Source organism: Podarcis melisellensis (assembly GCF_964234715.1).
Source record: "Podarcis melisellensis genome assembly, chromosome: 17".
In the NCBI taxonomy this organism is placed as follows: Eukaryota; Metazoa; Chordata; class Lepidosauria; order Squamata; family Lacertidae; genus Podarcis; species Podarcis melisellensis.
Window position 1 is genome coordinate 41,010,673 of NC_138534.1, and position 21,865 is coordinate 41,032,537.

The 21,865-nt window shown below is 46.0% G+C and overlaps 1 protein-coding gene across 2 annotated transcripts; it reads left to right on the forward strand.

Moving 5' to 3' along the window:
* Nucleotides 1–6,717: 6,717 nt before the first annotated feature.
* Nucleotides 6,718–21,664, forward strand: GPR156 (G protein-coupled receptor 156). Of its 2 annotated transcripts, none has more exons than XM_081894030.1 (9): nucleotides 6,718–8,190; nucleotides 8,727–8,860; nucleotides 10,255–10,390; nucleotides 11,461–11,571; nucleotides 12,884–13,009; nucleotides 14,099–14,194; nucleotides 16,282–16,518; nucleotides 17,741–17,905; nucleotides 19,810–21,664. In XM_081894030.1, exons 1-9 carry the CDS (start codon nucleotides 8,071–8,073, stop codon nucleotides 21,097–21,099), a joined length of 2,415 nt encoding a protein of 804 aa, XP_081750156.1. In that variant the 5' UTR covers nucleotides 6,718–8,070; the 3' UTR covers nucleotides 21,100–21,664. The 2 variants fall into 2 exon arrangements, with proteins under 2 accessions (XP_081750156.1, XP_081750157.1); XM_081894031.1 differs by having other exon boundaries at nucleotides 17,744–17,905.
* The last annotated feature ends 201 nt before the right edge of the window (nucleotides 21,665–21,865 follow it).

The window sequence follows — 21,865 nt, forward strand, 5'->3', positions numbered from 1 at the left end:
AAATGAATTTCCCTTTGGGGTTGCTTCGCAAGACGAAAAAATCTTGCGTCCCCCCGCGGTTTTTTTCCGCTTTTCTCGCCCTTTTCCTAAGCCACTAAGCCGCTTAACAGCTGATTGCTAGAAGCCGCTAGACCGCTGTAGCGCTAATCCGCTAAGCTGTCAATGGGCTTGCTTCGCAAGACGAGAAAACCACTAGACGAAGAGAATCGCGGAATGGATTCTTTTTGTCTAGCGAGGCACCACTGTATTTAAGTTCTACAGGTTTTAGCAGCATGCTTGTTTGCTTGCCATATTGCCAACTTACCATTTATTTTGCATTTTCAAAAATAAAGAAGATTTTGTCCTTGGTTTTTTTTAAACGTCAGCGGCTACACCTCCCCCCCCCACCTCTACTCTGCCCCTGGACCATGAAAGCACTTTGCAGTCATAAGCAAAAGGGAGTACAGATGACAGCACCATGCCTGCACTGGGGTGACTAGCAATGAAAATGGCCACAATGGCCTCATAAGGCCTGAAATTTGTGTGGGTGGGTCAGTCAAGCTACCCCAAAGCAGTGCTATAGATCAGAAGACTTAGAAGCAAGCTTTAGGCAAGTTGCATTTCAATCTTTTTTGTAAGATGTTTTGAGGACCCATCTAGATCAACAGGTCAAGTAAAGAAAATCAGAAATGGTTGTTACCTAATGGGAACAGATGGCTACACACAACATCATTTTGTGTGGAGCATAATATGGATGTACCTATTGAATATACCTCCCTCCCCATTCCTCTATTCAAAACTGCAGCCACCTGGATTGACTTTAACTTTAAAGAAACAACGACTGGGAAGGAATCGTAGAACTGTAGAGCTAGAAGGGACCCTGCGGATCATCTAGTCCAACCCCTGCAAGGCAGGAATCTGCAGCTGTCCCACACAGGGATCCAGCCTTCAGCCTTGGCGTTATCAGCACCATGCTCTAACTATACCGCTTACCTCTTAATTATTGCCAACCTATGGGATTTGATCAGTTGTGGGTTAAAAAAAATCCTTAAATTTATGGTTGCCATATTACCGTGTCAGAAGTGACACATTTGTAATACTGTCTTGCTAACATTAATTTCAGTGTTGAGGTTTTCTCCCGGTGAATCAAAAGAGAGATACGTATCCCTGCTTTGCTGAGTGTGATGTTGCATGTGCTGCAGAACAAGAAACCAGCAGAGTAGATTTTTCTCTTCAGCACTGTGAACAGATCTCCGAATGATTCAGAGGAGGTAACCAGGGAGCCGAACACCTGCTTCTATTCAGCAAAAATGGACTTTAAATATTTCAGTAGACTGGGAAGCTCAGGGGACCAGACAGGAATAGATCACATTTCCTAATAATAAAGTGACTTACCGAGTGGATGATCTGCAGTTTGTCAGAGGCATCTTAAGATCCCTAGTAGATAAGTCAACGAAGTCCTTCCAGGTGTGCTTTTGAGCAGAGGAGTAGCTGCGGTAAGTAGGTTAGATTACGAGGAACAGTTAAAGTTATTTCTGAAAACGTTTTTCTCTGCAATTAGTAATACAACAAAACAATGTAATGAAAAGAATGGCTTAGTCTAATGAGAAGATGGTGCTAGGGAAACAAGTGACTGCACCCGAAACGTGAGAAGCACTAGTTAGGCATGGGACGAGGGACCAGTGTTAGCGCTCTTAATTATGTTGAAGGACCAAAATAATACATTGACGTAGAAGGGGATATAATGGGACACTAAGTAACAGCAAAAATACTGGAAAGGGATATATACACGCAGGACGCAGGTGGCGCTGTGGTCTAAACCACAGAGCCTAGGGCTTGCCGAGTGGAAGGTTGGTGGTTCAAATCCCTGCGATGGGGTGAGCTCCCGTTGTTCTGTCCCAGCTCCTGCCACCTAGCAGTTCGAAAGCACGTCAAACTGCAAGTAGATAAATAGGTACCGCTCCGGCGGGAAGGTAAACGGCGTTTCCGTGCGCTGCTCTGGTTCGCCAGAAGCGTCTTAGTCCTGCTGGCCACATGACCCGGAAGCTGTACGCCGGCTCCCTCGGCCAATAAAGCGAGATGAGCGCCACAATCCCAGAGTCGGTCACGACTGGACCTAACAGTCAGGGGTCCCTTTACCTTTACATACATACATATATATATATATATATATATATATATATATATATATGCATGACAGATTGCCGTGGGAGAAAAAACCTACAAAACTACGAGGAGCAGTGTGAGTGTAGGTAATTTCAATGCACAGTGGTACATCTTTAAAGCTTTAATGTGTAGTGATACATCTTCATAACTTCTATTAATGATCAAGCTGATAGGATATCTCCTCCTTTGGCACACAGTAATTTGTAGTTGGGCCTGTTATGATGAGGCTTGTGTAATTTGAAAAAGGGATGATTAAAGATAGATGGGGATAATTTTTCAGCTCTGTCATGCCATTGAGGACTGGAGGTAATTCAGCTCTCGAATAACGTGCAATATACACAACACAACTTGCTTTGTTTTATATAAAAAACTTCTACTAATAGAGCTGTGGTGAAGGAAGCAGCATATTACAAGAGGGCAATTGCATTTGCTCTTTAAGTTCCCAAAGCTGAATTATGAACACGAAATGTTTACTTTGGAAAAAGCAAATATTGTTTAAACTTCAAATGTGGACTTCTGGGGAGCTGAGGGGGAGTTGTTTTGGGAATGTTGGTTGGTTCTAACAGAGGTGCTATTTTGCTGATCTTTTAAGTTCTCAAGACTATGAGATGAGACTTTGTTTAGCTGATGGGATCGTGCCCATAAATGATCATTGCTGATTATGTCAGTCACTGGTGTATAATATAAGCATTGTCACATAGGAGTCCGTGACTAAGTCACTTGAGGTGCTGGATTGAGAATAACAATTACCAAGCCAGCTCCAGTTGGAATTGCCAGCTATAGAAGTGCAATTTGATGGGGAAGCTCCTGCCTCCCTTGCAGCAACGCTGCTCAGCGCTCTTTTCCCCTTCCTTCCTTCCTTCCTTCCTTCCTTCCTTCCTTCCTTCCTTCCAAACAAAACCAGTCACAACTGCAAAGTGTTTTATCACGGTACCAAGAGGGCACATTGTCCACCCAACAGCAAACAGATGCTTTATCTCAGCTGCTGGAACAAAAGAAGTGGACTTTAAAAGGCAACACGATGCCACAAAACAATGAGCATAGGACAGGTGAGAGCTGTAATCGATAGTAGACCGTGTGCAGTGGGAAGTTGCCTGGTGGAATTTGAGAACATCAGTCGATACAGAGCTGTCATCCCCTTCCTAAGGGGACGCGGGTGGCGCTGTGCTCTAAACCACTGAGCCTCTTGGGCTTGCCAATCGGAAGGTCAGCAGTTCGAATCCCCGCGACGGGGTGAACTCCTGTTGCTCTGTCCCAGCTCCTGCCAACCTAGCAGCTTGAATGCACACCAGTGCAAGTAGATAAATAGGTACCACTCCGGCGGGAAGGTAAACAGCGTTTCTTTGCGCTCTGGCTTATGTCACAGTGTTCCATTTCACCAGAAGCGGTTTAGTCCTGCTGGCCACATGATCCGGAAAGCTGTCTGTGGACAAACACCGGTTCCCTTGGTCTGAAAAGTGAGATGAGCGCCGCACCCCATAGTTACCTTTGACTTGACTTAACCATCCAGGGGTCCTTTCCCTTTTACCTCTCCTAAGCCTGTACACGTCCTGCTTTAGTATTACACAACCTTACACGTTTATCGGTGTAAACCCTGGAGATGGGGTTTTTGGGTAGAAACAAAAGTGGAGAGTTTACTGGCTGCTGCAGTTAGATTCCCATGTGTGCTTGGTCATATTTGTCACGAGTCTTTTACCATTTACTCTCTAGTCACTGGTCCACCCTTAAATGGTTCTTCAGAATACCAAGGACCTGACAGGTGGGTCAGGGATGTTTGGCCGTGATATTATAACAACAACAACAACAAATTATTATTATTATTATTAAATAATATATTTATACCCCACCCATCTGGCTGGGTTTCCCCAGCCACTCTGTATTGACAGCCCAGGTCATCTGCCCATGACCCAAGGCCTTAGGAGGAAATCCCCCCCCATCTCTGAAAACAATCATCATTGATAACAGTGATATACCGCTTAATATGCAGCATGCAACAAATACTGTACAAATAAATACATCATTAGAAACAGAAGCCATCAATAAAATATTCAGTTAAAAAAGGTAAAGGGTAAAAGGACCCCTGACCATTAGGTCCAGTCGTGGCCGACTCTGAGGTTGCGGCGCTCATCTTGCTTTATTGGCCTAGGGAGCCCGTGTACAACTTCCGGGTCATGTGGCCAGCATGATGAAGCTGCTTCTGGCGAACCAGAGCAGCGCACGGAAACGCCATTTACCTTCCCGCCACAGCGGTACCTATTTATCTACTTGCACTTTGACGTGCTTTCGAACTGCTAGGTTGGCAGGAGCAGGGACCAAGCAACAGGAGCTCACCCCGCTGCGGGGATTCGAACCGCCGACCTTCTGATCAGCAAGTCCTAGGCTCTGTGGTTTAACCCACAGCGCCACCCGCGTCCCTAAAATATTCAGTTAAGCACAAATAAATAATAAAATGCAACAATGTGAGGCAACCCAGGAGCCCAGCAAATCCCTGCTTCAATACAGGGGTCATAGAAGTGTTCAAGGCTATGCTCGCCCCCTTCTGACTCCTCTCAAGCCTAGTCGGGATGCTGTGCGAAGAAACCTGCTGGATTCAACGGGGAGAGGCAGATAATGGCCCTGGCTGGAGCATCTCGCGGGAGATGGGGAGAAAGAAAGTTCCCTGGAATCTTCTGGTGGAGAGATCTCATAAGGGACTAGACTAGCAAAGGATTTCTCTAACTCGCAGCAGCAAAACGTCTCTCCAGCCCCCATGCGGCTGAAATGAAGGCGATGGATGGGAGAGGGGGTGGTACCCAGGAGGTATTTTGCTTTGTTTTGCGGAGTCTGCCAAACTGGACTCGGGGGGCTTTGATTCCCCAGCGGGGTCCCCCTTTCCGGCTCGTGATCTCTGGGCAGCAGCAGCAGCAGCCCAAGTTTGGATCTGGGTGCGCGGGAGGCGCACGCGCTTCCATTCTGCTCTGGGGATCTGGAGCTGGTGGGGCGACCAGGAACCCGCTTCAGGCTCGCCTTCTGCAGTGCAGCCGAGGTAGCCATTCCCCCCCCCCAGCCACCCCCCCGTCCCCTCCCTTGCTTGGAAGAAGCGACCGTCCTCCTTTCCGCTGATTCTTCCTCCTGCGACCCGCTCCCTGGCCGGAGGTGTCCAGCTCTGGTGCGCCCTCGAAGCGCGCGGCGGGGCTGCCGGGGGAAACTTGCACCCGCCGCCGCCTCCCCTCCTGCATTTCGCCCCCCAACCAGGTAAGAAGGGTGGACTTTTCTTGCGCTGCCTGGTCGAGGGCGGAGGGCGGAGGAGGAATGAGCATCTTTAGCCTGGATAAAAGAGGAGATATGATAGCCATCTTCCAATATTTCAAGGGGCGCACTGCGCGCATGGAAATGGCAGCAAGCTTGTTTGCTCCTGCTCCAGAGTAGGACTCGAACCCATGGCTTCAGGAGTTTCCGACTCAACATCAGGAAGAACTTTCTGACAGCAAAAGGTGGTAGACTCTTCTTCCTTGGTGGTTTTTAAGCAGAGGTTGGATGGCCATCTGTCCTGGATGCTTGAGTTGAGATTCCTGCATTGCAGGGGCTGGACTGCCCCGGGGGTCCCTTCCAACTCTTCGATTCTGTGACCATGCTCACCTTGGTGTGCATCCTTACCCTTCGCGGCTGGAGGGGCTCCAGGAGGATCTGCAGAACTCCTTGCAGCATGACTTTCATTCACCTTCTCCCCTTTGGCCGTGAAACAAGGATACTACTCCTCACCTAATTGGCGCCAATGACCTCATCAGTAGTGGAGAAGGCTTTTCTCACCTGGATCAATAACTGGCCTGCCTAGCTGAGTAAGGGTTAATGTATGTATGGCATGATGGCCCTTTCAGGAAGGGATGGGGGGCATACCTGCTCCATCCCCTCTTCCAAATTTAGATGCACCACAACCCTGTGATGTAGGTTAGACTGAGAGAGAGATACTCATCCAAGGTCATCCAGAAGTTTGAACCCAGGTCTCTCCCCTCCAAGTCAGGTACTCTGACCACTACGCCAGGCTGCTTGTCTGGACTTCATTTTGCTCACTTTATAAGCATCAGTTTCTCTCAAGGTAGATGGCTGGTGCCTTGCTGCCTACCTCACAGGGCTGTTGTGAAGTGGGGACATTATATTCTGCGCTCTCCCGCCCCCCCTTATGTACCATGACAACGGAAGAGGGCACAATCTTCTCCCCTTCTTTCTTTTCCAATAATGGAAGTCCAGGTGTGAGGCACGTTACCTGGCCAAAGCTGTCCAATGGAACTGTTCCAAATCTTCTCCATCTCACCCCTCAAATGGTAATTTAAACCTTTGGTGGCTTTTTGATGGACAGCACTTGAATCTGCTTTGACTTGGACACTCCATTTGTCCAGCCAGAATTTTCTCTCAGGGTCAGCTAGTTGCTTGTGTCTTGATGAATTTCGGTTATTGTAACAAAATAAAAAAAATCCTTTCAGTAGCACCTTAGAGACCAACTAAGTTTGTTATTGGTATGAGCTTTTGTGTGCATGCACACTTCTTCAGATACACACAAAAGCTCATGCCAATAACAAACTTAGTTGGTCTCTAAGGTGCTACTGGAAGGATTTTTTTTAATTTTGTTTCTACTACGGCAGACCAACACGGCTACCTACCTGTAACTTCGGTTATTGTAGACTGAGATCTTGACAGTGTGCTGGGAGGAGCACTGTTGCCTGTTGCCTCTGTGCTTGACCATTGTCCATTTTGGCTTATTACGCAAGGCCAGTTAATGCTTTGCACACACACACACACACAGAGAGAGAGAGAGAGAGAGAGAGAGCGCTTTGAAAGAGGCAAACATGAAAGACCACTCCTAACCCATTCTTCCCTGGACCAACACTTTTTGAAAAGAAACACAAAGACATGGCGTGTGTTTGTGTGGAACAGAGGCTGTAGCTCAGGGGCAGAGAACATGCTTAGCATACAGAAAGCTCCAGGTTCTATCCCTGGTGTCCTCCTCCCTGGGACTGAAGCTGAGAGAGGCTGACCTAAGGCCAATGAATGAGTGCAGGGCAGCAGTGGCATGTGGTCATTGGACTAGGGGGACTGGGTGAGTTGTCTAAATGTTCCCCTGGTGCCACCTTCCCAAAGCCCAGGAAGCTTCTGCATGGCTTAGGGAGGGAGATGCAATGCTCTGACGGGTCCAAGAGCCTTCCTGCTACCTTCCCAAAGCCTGGAAAGCTTCTGCCCAGCTTGGAGTGGGAGGTTTGATGCTTATACATCAGGACATCACGTGCATGACGTCCCTGTCCCCCACAGCACTCACAAGCTGACACCTCTGGCCCTAACTGTCTCCCTATGAAAAATTTCACCGCACACCTCTGCATGGCAGAAATCCCAGAAACACAGAATTGTAGAGTTGAAAGGGACCACGAGGATCATCTAGTCCAACGCCCTGCGATGCAGGAACGTTTTGCCCAATGTGGGGCTCAAATCCATGACCCTGAGATCAAGAGTCTCGTGCTCGGCTGACTGAGCTACCAGGTGGGCAAGTCAGAGACCTCCTCATTCATGCCTCAGCCAGGCCACTCCACCAGTTCTTGAGTGAGCCACATTCTATACAACGACCGCCTGCCTGGACACACGTAACTGGGAGAAACGACAAATGCTACTGCCACCCTGATTCACACAATAATTATGGTATATCATCAGAGTTGGTGAGACGTAGCAAAGAGTTCCAAACCAAGTTTCAAGTTGGCTCCCATGAGCAAGTTGACTTTGATTGTTAACTTAATTGCTGCCATGTTTCTGTCACTGTTTTGCTTGTGATCAACCCTCCCTCCCCCTTTTCAGGACGCCCGAGAGGGGAGGAATTTGTTGCACACCTTGCTTGCTGCCACTGGATATACCTAATCTTGAGTTTATTGGGACTGTGACACGGGAAATTGCACTGCCCAGACAATGTGGTTGAACGAAGGCTTTCAATGCGCCGTGGAAACGGGATTCAATTACTCTAACCAGTGCGATAACACCCAGGAACAGCAGCAGAAGACCGTGCAGGACCTCTGTACTATAACAATTGTGGGTAAATGTATAAGGAAAGAGTTACAACTTTTAATGTTATTTGAAGTAAATATATGCCAGTTTAAAATGTGTGGGGTTTTTTGGATTCTTATAATGTTAGGATGGAAGAGCATTTTGAGCTGAACCAGAGGCAAGCAACTTTATCCCCAAAGTGGGGAACTTCCAACATATATCAAAACATTATTAAGCATTTAAAAACTTCCCTAGACAAGGCTGTCCTCAGATGGCTCAGGGGTCGGATAACTCCATACCCTCCAACATTTCTCCGATGAAAATAGGGATGTCCTAAGGAAAAGCGGGACATTCTGGGATCAAATGAGAAACCAAGATGGCGTCTGTAAATCCAGGATTGTCCCTGGAAAATAGGGACACTTGAGGGTGTGCATTCTGTTTGTGGATATTAATTATTTCTGGTTTTCCTGAGGTGGCCAATATAGCTCTTAAATTATGCTGCTTCGAGTTAAGTAGGTCCCCCCCCCCATCTGTCTTTGAGACAAAGGGGTCCTTACTATCTCCCACCGGTCTTTCCTCAGACATCCTCTGACAGCAGCTGTAAGAATTTCCCCTTTTCAGCAGCCGTCTCGGCCATTGCCTGGGTCTTCCTTAGCAGTGGAGTCCTGCTCAGTCTCTTCTTTCTCATCTTCACAATTCACTTCAGAAAGAACAGGTAAGGCCAGAAATATACTGTGGTCATGTTTTCAGTAGCTGGTCAAACTGCTCTTTTGCTATCATATACAGTATAGAAAGGCATTTTTTCCTCTGAACATTTGAAAATTAGCTTTAAAAAGAGCAGAATATATCATGTTGTGCAAACTGCATGCTTGTCTACATTTACACTGCAGATATTTAACAGCAAATATTCCCAAGGTTGCAACAGGTTAATAAAATTGTTTTTAAGTCAGCAAGCAAAACAATGAATATAAAACGGTTTAGAACAAATTCAGAACAAGCATCAGAAAAATGCTTCCATTTGATGGCTGGAGGTCTGGGAGGAATGAAAAGGTGTTTACGTGTCTCCAAAAGGACAACTTCAGATGCAAAATGTGAAAACTTTGCAAAGAGGTTTAGGTGTGTCTTCTGCTGTGCAGGAGCTGAAGTTCAGGAACTTCTTCTTCTTATTCTCTACTGAATTTATATACTGCCCTAAACCCAGAGGTCTCAGGGCGGTTCACAGAAAAGATCAACATAAACTTACTAAGAATCCTCATCCTAGGGACTTCCTACGAAAAAGGGGGACATTCTGGGATCAAATCAGAAACCGGGATGGCTCCTGTAAATCCGGGTCTGTCCCTGGGAAATAGGGACACCAGGAGGGCCTGGAAGGGTTTGTGGTGATTTTATATGTTCCTTTTTGGCGGGGAGAGGCCCCCTATTTTGGAAACTGCACCTGAGCCCCCAACCACTTTAATCCAGCCTTGCTACTAAGTCATGTCACTTGGGATATTCAAGTGCAGTGTCACCATTTTGCTGTGTCAGTGTAGTGACAACACCCAAAGGTACATCTTCTTTTCATCAATGATGCTGTGGAAGAGATGAACCAGCGCCTTGGACCATTGATGGGATGGTTGAGGGCCAACCAACTAAAGCTCAATCCTGGTAAGATGGAGATGTTTTGGTTTCAGAGATAGTATTGGGCCTCCTTTGGATGATGTTGCCAACTTCCTTAGGGATCAGGTCTGCGGTCTGAGGTGCTATTAGACCCAGCCTCTAGCTCTGGAGGCCCAATTGCCTTCAGTGGCAAAAAGCAGTGGGGAGCATTGAAAAAGGACTTCTCAGATAAAGCATAGCAAGAGGGGGAAATTATGGCATTACATGGGTTGTAAGAGTGGGGCAAGCCTAACTTCTCTAGCCAAGGGAAGCTTGGATAGCTCACTTGGTTAGAACATGGTGCTGATAACTCCAAGGTTGCAGGTTCGATCCCTGTATGAGACAGCTGCATATTCCTGTGTTGCAAAGGGTTGCACTAAATGATCCTCAGGGTCTCTTCCAACTTTACTATTCTATGGTTCCTCTTTCCTAACCCTTGCCTCCGTGTTTTCTTATCTCCTTTGTCTGCTGGAGGATTGTGAAAATGTCCAGTCCTAACCTGAACATAGTGACCCTGCTGGGCAGTGGCTTGACCTACAGTAGCGCTTACCTCTTTGGAGTTGAAAGACATAATTCATTGACCAGGCCATCCCTGGAGATGCTGGTTCAGGTGGGTGAAGGCCAGAGGTGCGGGTCACGGGGCATTGCTCTTGTGGGGACAGTTTTATATTGCAAATTAGGCAGAATTAAAAGGGGTACGTGGACAAATGATGCATGCGCACCCAGATTAATCCTGGCCATCCTGCCCCATAGTTCCCCTTCAGAAAGAACTCTTCCAGAATGTCCAAACTGTTCTTTCAACTCCTAAAGTGTAACATTCCAAGGAAGGCCTGAAGGAATGTAGTCCAACGTAGGGAAGAGAGTGTTGGACTGAGACTGGGGTTATAATCCTCATTCAGCCATGAAACCCACATTTCAACACCTTCCATTACATGAAATCTTGAATAATATCTACTATGCCAAAAATAATAATGACATGCGCAACTCAGTATCTCAAAACCAAATAGTCTGAATATTCCTAAAATAAGTCCATGAACTCTCTATGTATATACTTGTGCTAGTGGGATCCCAATGGAACTCCGACAATAAGGTACCCAGATTTCAATCTCTGTTTTTGAAAAGAGCAAACTGCCGTTAAAAGGCTGGAGCTGACCTGTTTGGTGAAGCATTAATTGCCATTGTATCGTTCCTTTTTGGTCCAACCAGAAGAAGAGTTACAAAACAGAGACTGAAATCCAGGTATCTTGTCGTTATTTTGGCATTGTGTATATTATTTAAGATTTCATGGAATAGAAGTTGTTGAAATGTCATACATTATTGTTAACAAATTTCTGTAAATCAGCATACAGAGTTGTTTAGTTTGTGATTTACCTCTTTGTATTCCTTGGGTGTGGGATTGAGCTCAACAGCCGTTCCCCAGCACCAGGCTCCTGAAATTGGCTCCCAAGATGTGAACAGGACCAGGAACAGGATAACATTGTTAGTGGCAGTGAAGAGAATTAGTGGGAACACGCTTCTTCTGTCCTTGTGGCAGAGTAGCTGCCATTATTTTTAAAAGCTACAGGGGATCTTGATTACAAATATCCCATGTTTATCTTGAAACTTAGCTTTATGGACCTCTGTGTTTTTGTTTCTCTCCCCTCCTCCTTCTCCTCCACAACCCAACACAAACCCCTACAGGTGAGAATCAGCTTGTTGTGTATTGGGGTCTCTCTGGCTTTTGGCCCCATTCTAGGGAAAAGTTGGCGGTTGTATAAAGTGTTCAGTCGGCAAGTTCCAGACAAGAGAGTGGTGAGTTCTTACAATGTACATCCAGCTGTCAGAAACAAATAAGACTGGGCCACAGTTATTGGGACTAAGATATACATGTTGGAAGCCGTCACCATGTCTGGGACCTGGACAAAGTGCCCTCAGTGAGACCTGCTACCTGGAGGTAGCAGCTCTCACCTAGTGATGCCCCTCCCTCCTGTCAAGGGAACTTTGCTTCAGCAGTGCTGGGCTCAGAACATGGCAGGTGGTTGTAGAGGCTGGCAGTCTCTTGAATTTATTTTCAGATTGGTTGGCCTTTCCTTGAATTCCCATACAGCTTTCAGCCTCGGGCTGGGCAGCTGTACTGACCACTCAAAGTAGATAAGTAAAGGTCAAGGACCCCTGGACGGTTGCGTCCAGTCAAAGGCAACTATGGGGTTGGGGCGCTCATCTCGCTTTCAGGCTGAGGGAGCCGGCGTTTGTCCACAGACAGCTTTCTGGGTCATGCGGCCAACATGATTAAATCACTTCTGGCACAGCAGAACACCGTGATGAGTGCCTTAGCGCACGGAAATGCCATTTACCTTCCCGCCGCAGCGGTACCTATTTATCTACTTGCGCTGGCGTGCTTTCGAACTGCTAGGTTGACAGGAGTTGGGACAGAGTAACGGGAGCTCATCCTGTCATGGGGATTTGAACCGCTGACCTTCTGATCGGCAAGCCCAAGGGGCACAGTGGTTTAGAGACCACAGCGCCACCTGTGTCCGAATGAGCTCCTGTTGCTCGGTCCCTGCTCCTGCCCACCTAGCAGTTCGAAAGCACGTCAAAGTGTAAGTAGATAAATAGGTACCGCTCTGGTGGGAAGGTAAATGGCGTTTCCGTGCGCTGCTCTGGTTCGCCAGAAGCGGCTTAGTCATGACCCGGAAGCTGTACGCCGGCTCCCTCGGCCAATAAAGCGAGATGAGCACCGCAACCCCAGAGTTGTCCGCGACTGGACCTAATGGTCAGGGGTCCCTTTACCTTTAATGGTCCATCTGATACATCATCAGGAAGCCAGTCTGGCTTATATTTTAACATGCTAAATTCATCATCTGGCACTCAGAAATTAGAAGGGGAGTCCAGGCACGATAAAGAATCTGTTTTCTGTGGTGTTATTTTGTCATCTCACTCTTTTTGGTATTTGATAACAAAGGAAACATTAGCTGGTCCTGGTTTCTGGCTATGTTCTCTAGTCTTGCTTATCTCAGTACTGTATATGGTTTTGGGGGAAACTCCTCTGTGTGTGCACAAAAGATGAACTGCAATATTGACACAGCAGATCACAAAGTGAGCAAGTTGGGCGTCTCTTTTACAGATCATCAAAGATTTCCAGCTGCTGGTGATGGTGTCTGTGTTAGTGCTGGCGGACATTATCCTGCTCTTGATATGGATGTTCGTGGATCCAGTCCAGTGTCTCCAAAGTCTCAATGCAGATCTGAAGGTAAGATGAGGAGGAGTGCAGATTGGACGTCTGGACATAGACTGTGAACATGGGTGCATCACTAAGAGAAAGCTGTGCATCCTCCAACTTTCAAAATATGAAAACAAGGAAAACTCTGCCCCACATACAGTACTTGGGTGAGGTCAGCTTGGAGATTAATGATATGGGGTTGGGGGAGCTTTGAGTTTGAAGACAGACCCAATGCAATCACTGCAGTGAATGTGCTATAAATGAGAATTTAAGGCAGACCTTGAGCAGATAATTCCCTGGGCAAACCTCAGATTACTGAGTTAGTCGAACATGCAACAAAACACACATGCAACCCATTGCTGTGGAATTTAGCTTGTATAATTAGGTATTTTAGGACACACTTATCTTTTGTTGTTGTTATAGAACAGTGACTATCAGAGAGAAGGGACTACTAGCCAAGCTGCTTAGTAAATCTATGCCAGATAATTATTACACGCAAACTTCAACAGGCTTTTGTACAGCACTGTTCCTATTTTACAGCTCAGGAATATAGAGGATGAAAGATTAAAAATGCCGGCTAATTAGTAGATTCATCACACAGAAGGAGCCTAATGACGACCATTCTGTTTTACAAATGGGAAACAATGAGGCCAAAGAAAGCAGTGGCTGAAGTGGGTGTGATTGTGGTTGCTTTCAAACTAGCTGTTCAATACGCACTCAGCTTGATCAGCTTGTGGAGAGTTTAGATAACATGCATCAAAGCAGGTGTTATCCGGCTTGACAGTGCATTTTCCCGTCGCTTTTCTTATCGCAAAATGTATTATCTTTCGGGGAAGCAGGTTTGCTGTGTAAAAGCTCCAAATATGCTTTAATAGTGTAGCCAGAATTTGCCAGGATAGGATTGAATCCCACCTGAAAACAGTGACAATGTAGATGATGCCAGTGATTGCAGCAAGCAAGCAAGCAAGCAATTCCCACATATCCATGTGAACCCATTATTTATTCCAAGTCCGATTTCAGTACTGAAGTGCAATCAGAAGTAGACATTTCAATTCTTGCATCCCGAGCATTTTGCAAATGGGAAGAAACCTTTCGTTTTGTGTTTCAATTCTCTGCTAGGTGACAGAGAGAGGTTTGACTTGCACAGTGAGCCAAGGGTACTTCTGCGCATCAGCGTACTCTGATCTTTGGCTTCTTCTCTTTCTGGGATTTAAGGTATGAAATTGGTTCCAGTTTCTCGTTGATCATGGCTATTTATTTTTAGAAAATCAACCAGGCAAGGGCAAAGTGTGTGACAAACACCATATCTCGTTAGGCCCTCATAGCCCCACATTTCGCAGACGAACTTTTATAACACTTGTAACTCAATGTCCTACCCAGGGCCTCTTCCTGAACATTGGCCCCTCTGCTGGCACACATTGTAAAAGCTCTTCTCTAAGTTGTATTATGGATGCAGGTGGCGCTGTGGTCTAAACCACTGAGCCTCTTGGGCTTGCCGATTGGAAGGTCGGCGGTTCGAATCCCCGTGACAGAGTGAGCTCCCGTTGTTTGCTTCCAGCTCCTGCCAACCTAGCAGTTCGAAAGCACACCACTGCAAGTAGATAAATAGGTACCACTCCGGCAGGAAGGTAAACGGCTTTTCTGTGCACTCTGGTTTTCGTCATGGTGTTCTGTTGCGCCAGAAGCGGTCTAGTCATGCTGACCACATGACCTGGAAAGCTGTCTGTGGACCAACGCTGGCTCCCTCGGCCTGAAAGCGAGATGAGCGCCGCAACCCCAGAGTCACCTTTGACCGGACTAAACAGTCCAGGGGTCCTTTACCTTTTTAAAATCCTATTATTTTATAGCAGGGCTGGTGAACCCTACTGCCTTTCCCGAGGTCTTCCAACTCCCACTGCTTCCAGCCACCATGGCCAATGGTCAAGACAAATGGAAGTTGTAGTCTTGCAACATCTAGAGAACCTCAGGTTTCCCATACCTGCCTTGCTTCTCTTATTGTATAGGCGCTTCCTTGCCTCTTCTGTATTTAATGCTTGCTAATTATCTGGTAAGGGACTTGGGTGGTGCTGTGGGTTAAACCACAGAGCCTTGGACTTGCTGATCAGAAGGTTGGCAGTTCGAATCCGCGCGACAGGGTGAGCTCCCATTTCTCGGTCCCAGCTCCTGCCAACCTAGCAGTTTGAAAGCACATCAAAGTGTAAGTAGATAAATAGGTACCGCTCCGGCAGGAAGGTAAACAGCGTTTCCGTGCGCAGCTCTGGTTTGCCAGAAGTGGCTTAGTCCTGCTGGCCACATGACCCAGAAGCTGTGTCCCGGCTCCCTCAGCCAATAAAGCGAGATGAGCACCGCAACCCCAGAGTCGGCCACGACTGGGCCTAATGGTCAGGGGTCCCTTTACCTTTATAATTATCTGGTAAGACTGCATGGTTGGAGGGTTATTGGTAGGTGGCCTAATTCAGACTCTCTCCTTTTCCAACACATTGTTGCTTTCAACTTTCCCTTTAAATCTGCAAGGGAGGAACAGATTATTGAAGGCAATTGCTAGATCATATTGGCCAAACAAATTTTTGTTTAAGTCAACAGTAAAGGTGCTGACCCTGCAACAAATATGTGTTTGAATCTGATTAGGTTTCTGCAACATGTTATACATGGGGCTGCCTCTAAAGACGGTTTGGAAACTTCAGCCAGTGCAGAATTTGGCCGCTAGTTTGCTCACCGGGGCAAGATGGTTTGAGCTTATAACGCCAATCCTGGCTCAACTGCACTGGCTGCCAATTAGTTTCTGGGCCCGATTCAAAGTGCTGGTTTTGACCTATAAAGCCTTAAACAATGACCCCCACTCCACACAGGTAGTTTAAAAGGCTGTAGATTGTTTAATTAGCCAAAGGAGGAATGTTTTTGCCTGGTGTCTTAAATATAAGTAAAGCAGGAAAGCACGGAGCCACTGGATAAAATGTTCTTGAGTCGCCCCCCTCCATCCCTCTTGGGGGCACAAGAAGAACAGCCTCACATGGTCATCCCAGGGTCCAGATTGGTTCGTATGGGGAGAGGCGGTCCTTCTGAGCCCTTGAAGGCTTTATAGATCAAAACCAGCACCTTGAATTGGGCCCAGAAACATTATTTTTGTGTTTTTATATTGTAGACCACCCTGTGATCCTCAGAGGAAGGGTGGTATATTAATTTAATAAATACTGGTGGTTAATTGGAAGACGACACCTTACTAACATTCTGCAAAATGCTAGAAGTCTTTCTCCTGAATTAACGCTTCTATAACCAAGTGTTCTTGTTTCCTTTCACCGCAGGGCATCCTCTTGATCTACGGGGCCTACCTTGCTGGCCTGACAGATGATCTCAGCTGTTCACCTGTCAATCAGTCCCTGACCCTCATCATTGGAATAGCCATTATTTTCCTCTCAACGGGTGCTATGCTGGTGGTGAATCGTTTTTTCCACTTGTGGCACAACCTGGTCTTTGGATTTACCTCAGGAGGAATCTTTGTCTGCACATCTACAATCAATTGTTTAATCTTTATTCCACAGGTAAGAAACTGAAGGGGAGGAAGAAGTCACCAAAAACATTGCGAACTGCCCCCCGCCTCCCGGAAAAGCTCAAGACGTTTCCCCAAAAATGAGATTTGTAAAGGATAGCTGAGGTGCTGGCAGCGAGCTGGGAATGCGTTACTGAGATAATTTAGCCTCAAATATGTATAAGATAGCACTTATCTGTTTGTTAATCAACCAGTGGGAAGAAGCAGCCTGTACTGTATTGTATGGTATTGTATGTAGCCAACTTTAGGGAATCTTCTGGATTGATAGGCAGGGTAGAAGTTAAATATATACAGTGGTACCTCAGTTTTTGAACATCTCTGTTGACAAACATTTCGGTTTTTGAATGTCATAAGCCCGGAAGTAAATGCTTTGGTTTTTGAACACGCCTCAGAAGTCAAACATGCCACGCAGCTTCCGCTGAGTGCATGAGCTGTCAGCTATTGAGTTTTTGGTTTTTGAACGTTTCAGAAATCGAACGGTCTTCCAGAATGGATTACGTTCGGAAACCGAGGTACCACTGTACTGGAAGTCCGTTCCAAAACCAAAGCGTTCCAAAATCAAGGCGTGCTTTCCCATACATTAATCTGTTCCAGGCTTTTAAAAACAACCCCTAAAACAGCAATTTCACATGAATTTTACTATCTAACGAGACCACTGATCCATAAAATGAAAGCAATAAACAATGTACTGCAATCATACAATCAATCAATTAATAGCTGAACTAGGTTCCACACAGTCACAAAAACAAAACAAAACCCCTGCAAAAATGCAAAATAAATAGTAAAAACAGGTAGACCTCAGCATAACACTCAAAATGAAAGGGTGGCAATAAAAATGGAGCACGTTCAGCTTCTGAAAAAAGTTCGCAAACCAGAACACTTATTTCTGAGTTTGCAGTGTTTGGGTTCCAGGTTGTTCAACTTCTAAGCCATTTGAGAACCAAGGTACCACTGTATAGGATAAGAAACTTATCTGCTTGAGCAATGCCTTTTCATATTAGGGAAAAAAAACGAGAAAAAGGTTCAAATATGGCATTAGCTTCAGGTATGTGTTGTGTTTACAGACAGAGGCCTAAGCCTATAATGCAGCTTCAGGGATAAATGTTTTTGTTTTCTTAATTCTCACTTGTTTTTTCCTCTTTCCATCTTCATCATCTTTCAGTTTTCCTCTAATACAACTAATTTATAGGTCTACAATATGCTTTGATGCTCAGCAGGTCAGAAAATGGAAGGCTTTTGAGAAACAGAAAGATGACGTCAACAATATGGCCAAGTATTTTGCCAGCTCCAGCAAGAACTTCCACTCTGCCATGTACAGTGATGAAGAAATCTACCAGCTGCTGGGGGAAAAGAATTCCATGATGCAGCAGCTCGTAGAGGTGAGAAACCTTCGCTCAGTTGTGGCGGCAAACAGTTGCTAGCAGATAACAACACCTTGTTTAGGGGACTTTTACTGGCTGCCAGTCTGCTACCAAGCCAAGTTCAAGGTTTTTTGGTACGAAAATATCACTCACTCAATCATTTATTGGCATAAGAAAAGTGCATCGTATACATGGATCAGAACACAGCACAGTTAAGGAGATACTGTATTTTGTGCTCTATAAGACTCACTTTTCCCCTCCTAAACAGTAAGGGGAAATGTGTGTGCATCTTATGGAGAGAATGCAGGCTGCGCAGCTATCCCAGAAGCCAGAACAGCAAGAGGGATTGCTGCTTTCACTGCGCAGCAATTCTTCTTGCTGTTCTGGCTTCTGAGATTCAGAATATTTTTTTTTCTTGTTTTCCTCCTCCAAAAACTAGGTGCGTCTTATGGTCTGGTGCATCTAACTGTCTAGATATTGTGAGGAACGAAAATGGTTCTTAGGACCTATGGTGACGTAATGTCACAAGAACAAAGAACTTGCCCTGTTTGTGAGCTTTCCAGGGGTGTTCAGTTCACTGAATGTTGGATTTGACAGGCGGGTAGTTTGATTCAGTGGAGCAGTTTCTATGAGAGAATGTCTTTTTGCTTAAATGAAGAGATGCTCACAACATTCTGTCAAAAAACTATCCTATCTTTGAGAAGAAACCATAAGCGAATATCGCAGATGCTGTGTGTGTCTGAACCCACATGCATGCCCAGCACTACCAAGAGGTTTCGAATGTGCAACCGTTCTGAATATGTGCTTACCCTAAACTTTATGCCCCAAGAAGTTTGTTTACCAAATGAAGTAAGGCGGGTGGCAAAATGCAAAGCTTATTTATTTAATTACATATTTATAATCCACAATTCTTAAAAAATATATATGAAGATGGTATACAACTCATCAGAATAAAATCAGCAAAAAGCAACAACATAAAACCAAGAGTAAGTACTGATTAGTTGAAATGAAGAAAGGGAGGGATGATTCCTGGAGAAGCTCTGCTGGTAGGGAGTTTCACGGGGCAGGATCTGCCACAGTAAAGGCTTGCTCCCTTGTGAGCCTCAGACTGGGGGGAGCCACCCAGAGTGTCCCATCAGAGGACCTTGGTTATCCAGATGGAGCAGAAGGAATCAGAGGGTCCTTAAGGTTCTTTGGCCGCAGGTTCTCCTCCATGGTTGCACCCCATCTATGGAGCCATTGTTGTTTACTGTATTTGTTGTTAGCTTGTGAGTGGGAGGGGAGAGTCGTTGTTTTGTTTTCCTTCTTATTTTTTAAAAATTATGTATTGTGTTTTTATCTTGTATTCTTATGCCGTGAATTGGATTTAATAAATACATAAATAATTTTTTTATTGCCAGACAACAATTTCCAGGCTTTTAGGATCTAATGAGATTTCAGTATTGAGTTGGATATTCTGGTTTTATGTTGCTTATTTTTTATGCCTATGTGCTTGTAACTTGTACAGTCGTACCTTGGATCCCAAACGCCTTGGTACTCGTCCGTTTTGGCTCCCAAATGCCGCAAACCCGGAAGTGAGTGTTCTGGTTTGCAAACGTTCTTTGGAAGCCAAACGTCCAACGCAGCTTCCGCAGCTTCCAATTGAGTGCAGGAAATCCTGCAGCCAATCAGAGTCCATGCCTTGGTTGTTGAACATTTTTGGAAGTCGAACAGACTTCTGGAATGGATTCTGTTTGACAACCAAGCTACGACTGTACTTGTAAACGGCATAGATAATTTATTTTGGAAGTATATGTTAAATAACTGCATATCTATTCATTCTTTCTGAATTATTCTACCTCAATTCTTCTGTATGGATAATTAGGCCAAACTTCTGTTTTTTCCCTTTTCTGACAAATTTTACCTTGGTTTATTCAATATAGAAAGATACAGCAATTGCAACTCTTCAAGAGCAAGTGAATAATGCTAAGAAGAAGCTGATGAGACTTGTGACTGCAGAGGAAAAATACAATGCGATTGACTCTCCATTTCTTTCTTCTTCTTCCTACTCTGCAGCCAATTGTTCTTCTGCAGCAGTTGGAAACCCAACGAGTTCTCCTTTTTCACCTGGCCAGGGGCTAAACTCAAGGCAACACCCTAGGCTCTCACATTCACAGTGCAAACCAGGATTGCTTAGCAAAAAAGATTCCACTGAGGATCTGGAACGCACAAATCAACACCAGCAGAAAATACTGCCAGAAATTGCTGTTGGGTACAGACCTCTGAATGGATGCAAGAATGTCGCTGGTCATTCAAGTGACCAAGATCAATGGTTCACCCAATATGCCACCACACTTGGTATGGGCACCCCGCAGGACCCACTCGGGCAGAGTTTTTCCACGCCGAGGGAGGAAGGAAAGTCGCCATCTATGCCTCAGAGGCAGCTTCCAGGGACCAGCTATGTGAGCAGTGAAAAGCTTCAGGAAATATTGCAAGAGCTAAGTATGAACCACGTTGCTGTTGCCCAGATATCTCCCAGGGGACCCGAGCAAAGTGTCGATTGCAACATGTGCACATTACGGGAGCCAGAGGAGATCCAGGCAGGAGAGTCTATAAAGCTCAGTCCTTGTAAGTCAAGACAGGGGAGGAAAACCCCCAGCTCCATGGCTCCTGATACTTGGCATTTTGTGGACAAGGCAACCAGCAGAAGGCAAAGACGTTTCAGTGGATTAACAGAATTCCATCAGGCTGTAGCAGGAGACACTGAGGACAGATGTTCCCTGCATCAGCCACCCACTTTGTCATCACCGGTGCTTAAGAAAACGCTGAACTACAAGGCTGAAAACTGGTCCAAGCATTCCAGCAACGATGGGCGTGGCTGGCTGCTAGACAAGTGCCAAGGGAAGAATGGCGTGTCCACTCTTTATCTTAGCAGATCCAGGAATCTCCATCATCATCAGAATTTTCTGACACACACCGTGCTCGGCGCTGTCCCTTCTCAGCACTTTTATCCTGACTCTGATTCTGGCAGCAGTTCCTCTGGGAGGCTGACCCATTGCGGCCACAGACAGCGCTGTGAAGTTTGCCATGACTGCCTGTCTTCCTCTAGTGATAGCTGCATCACTGATACGGATCCCGAGTTTGGTGTGGCCCTGGACTACTGTGCAAAGCTTTATGGCAAGCGTCAACCAGTTGTGAACTTCATTGAGGATTTGGAGCCCACCTATGTGTAGGGGTTGGCAATTCAAGAGCACCCCCCAAGACCCTGATATTACAGGGTGGAAACCTGAGACCCAGGGGTGGCCCCTGGTGGTATCCTGGCGTGCAGGCCTCCCTCTGCTACCTTGAGGGGGTCAGGCAAACCTTGTGACCAGGTCAGCCATGGAGGTCTGGCAGGGACGGCAGTGGCATCCCGGGGGGGGGGGGAGGGTGTGGTCCCAGGTGCCTTTTTTTGAGGGGATTTCAGAATCTGCCTCCCAACAAGCTGGACAGAGACTCCTGCAGCCAAGCTGGTGCCAAATGTATTGCTCTGTTTTCCTTTGGACCACATCAGTGAGACCAAGGTGTGTCTGTGCTCTCTTGTCAACTGGGCAGCCCGGAACCTCCATACACACTGCCCAGACTTGCGCCCCCAGAGAGAAGTGGAGTTGTCTTTTTTTTAAAAAAAGGACTTTAAAAATGGTTGTCTGTGTTGCCATCTAGTGGCAATAAATTAAGAGAAACAGCTTTGTATGAAAATGGAAGGCAATTGTGGGCATAATTGTGGGCTTACTGAACTTGAATCCATGCCTATCCAAATACAGTGGTACCTCGGGTTACATACGCTTCAGGTTACAGACTCCGCCAACCCAGAAATATTACCTTGGGTTAAGAACTTTGCTTCAGGATGAGAACAGAAATCGTGCTCCGGCGGCAGCAGGAGGCCCCATTAGCTAAAGTGGTGCTTCAGGTTAAGAACAGTTTCAGGTTAAGAACTGACCTCCGGAATGAATTAAGTAC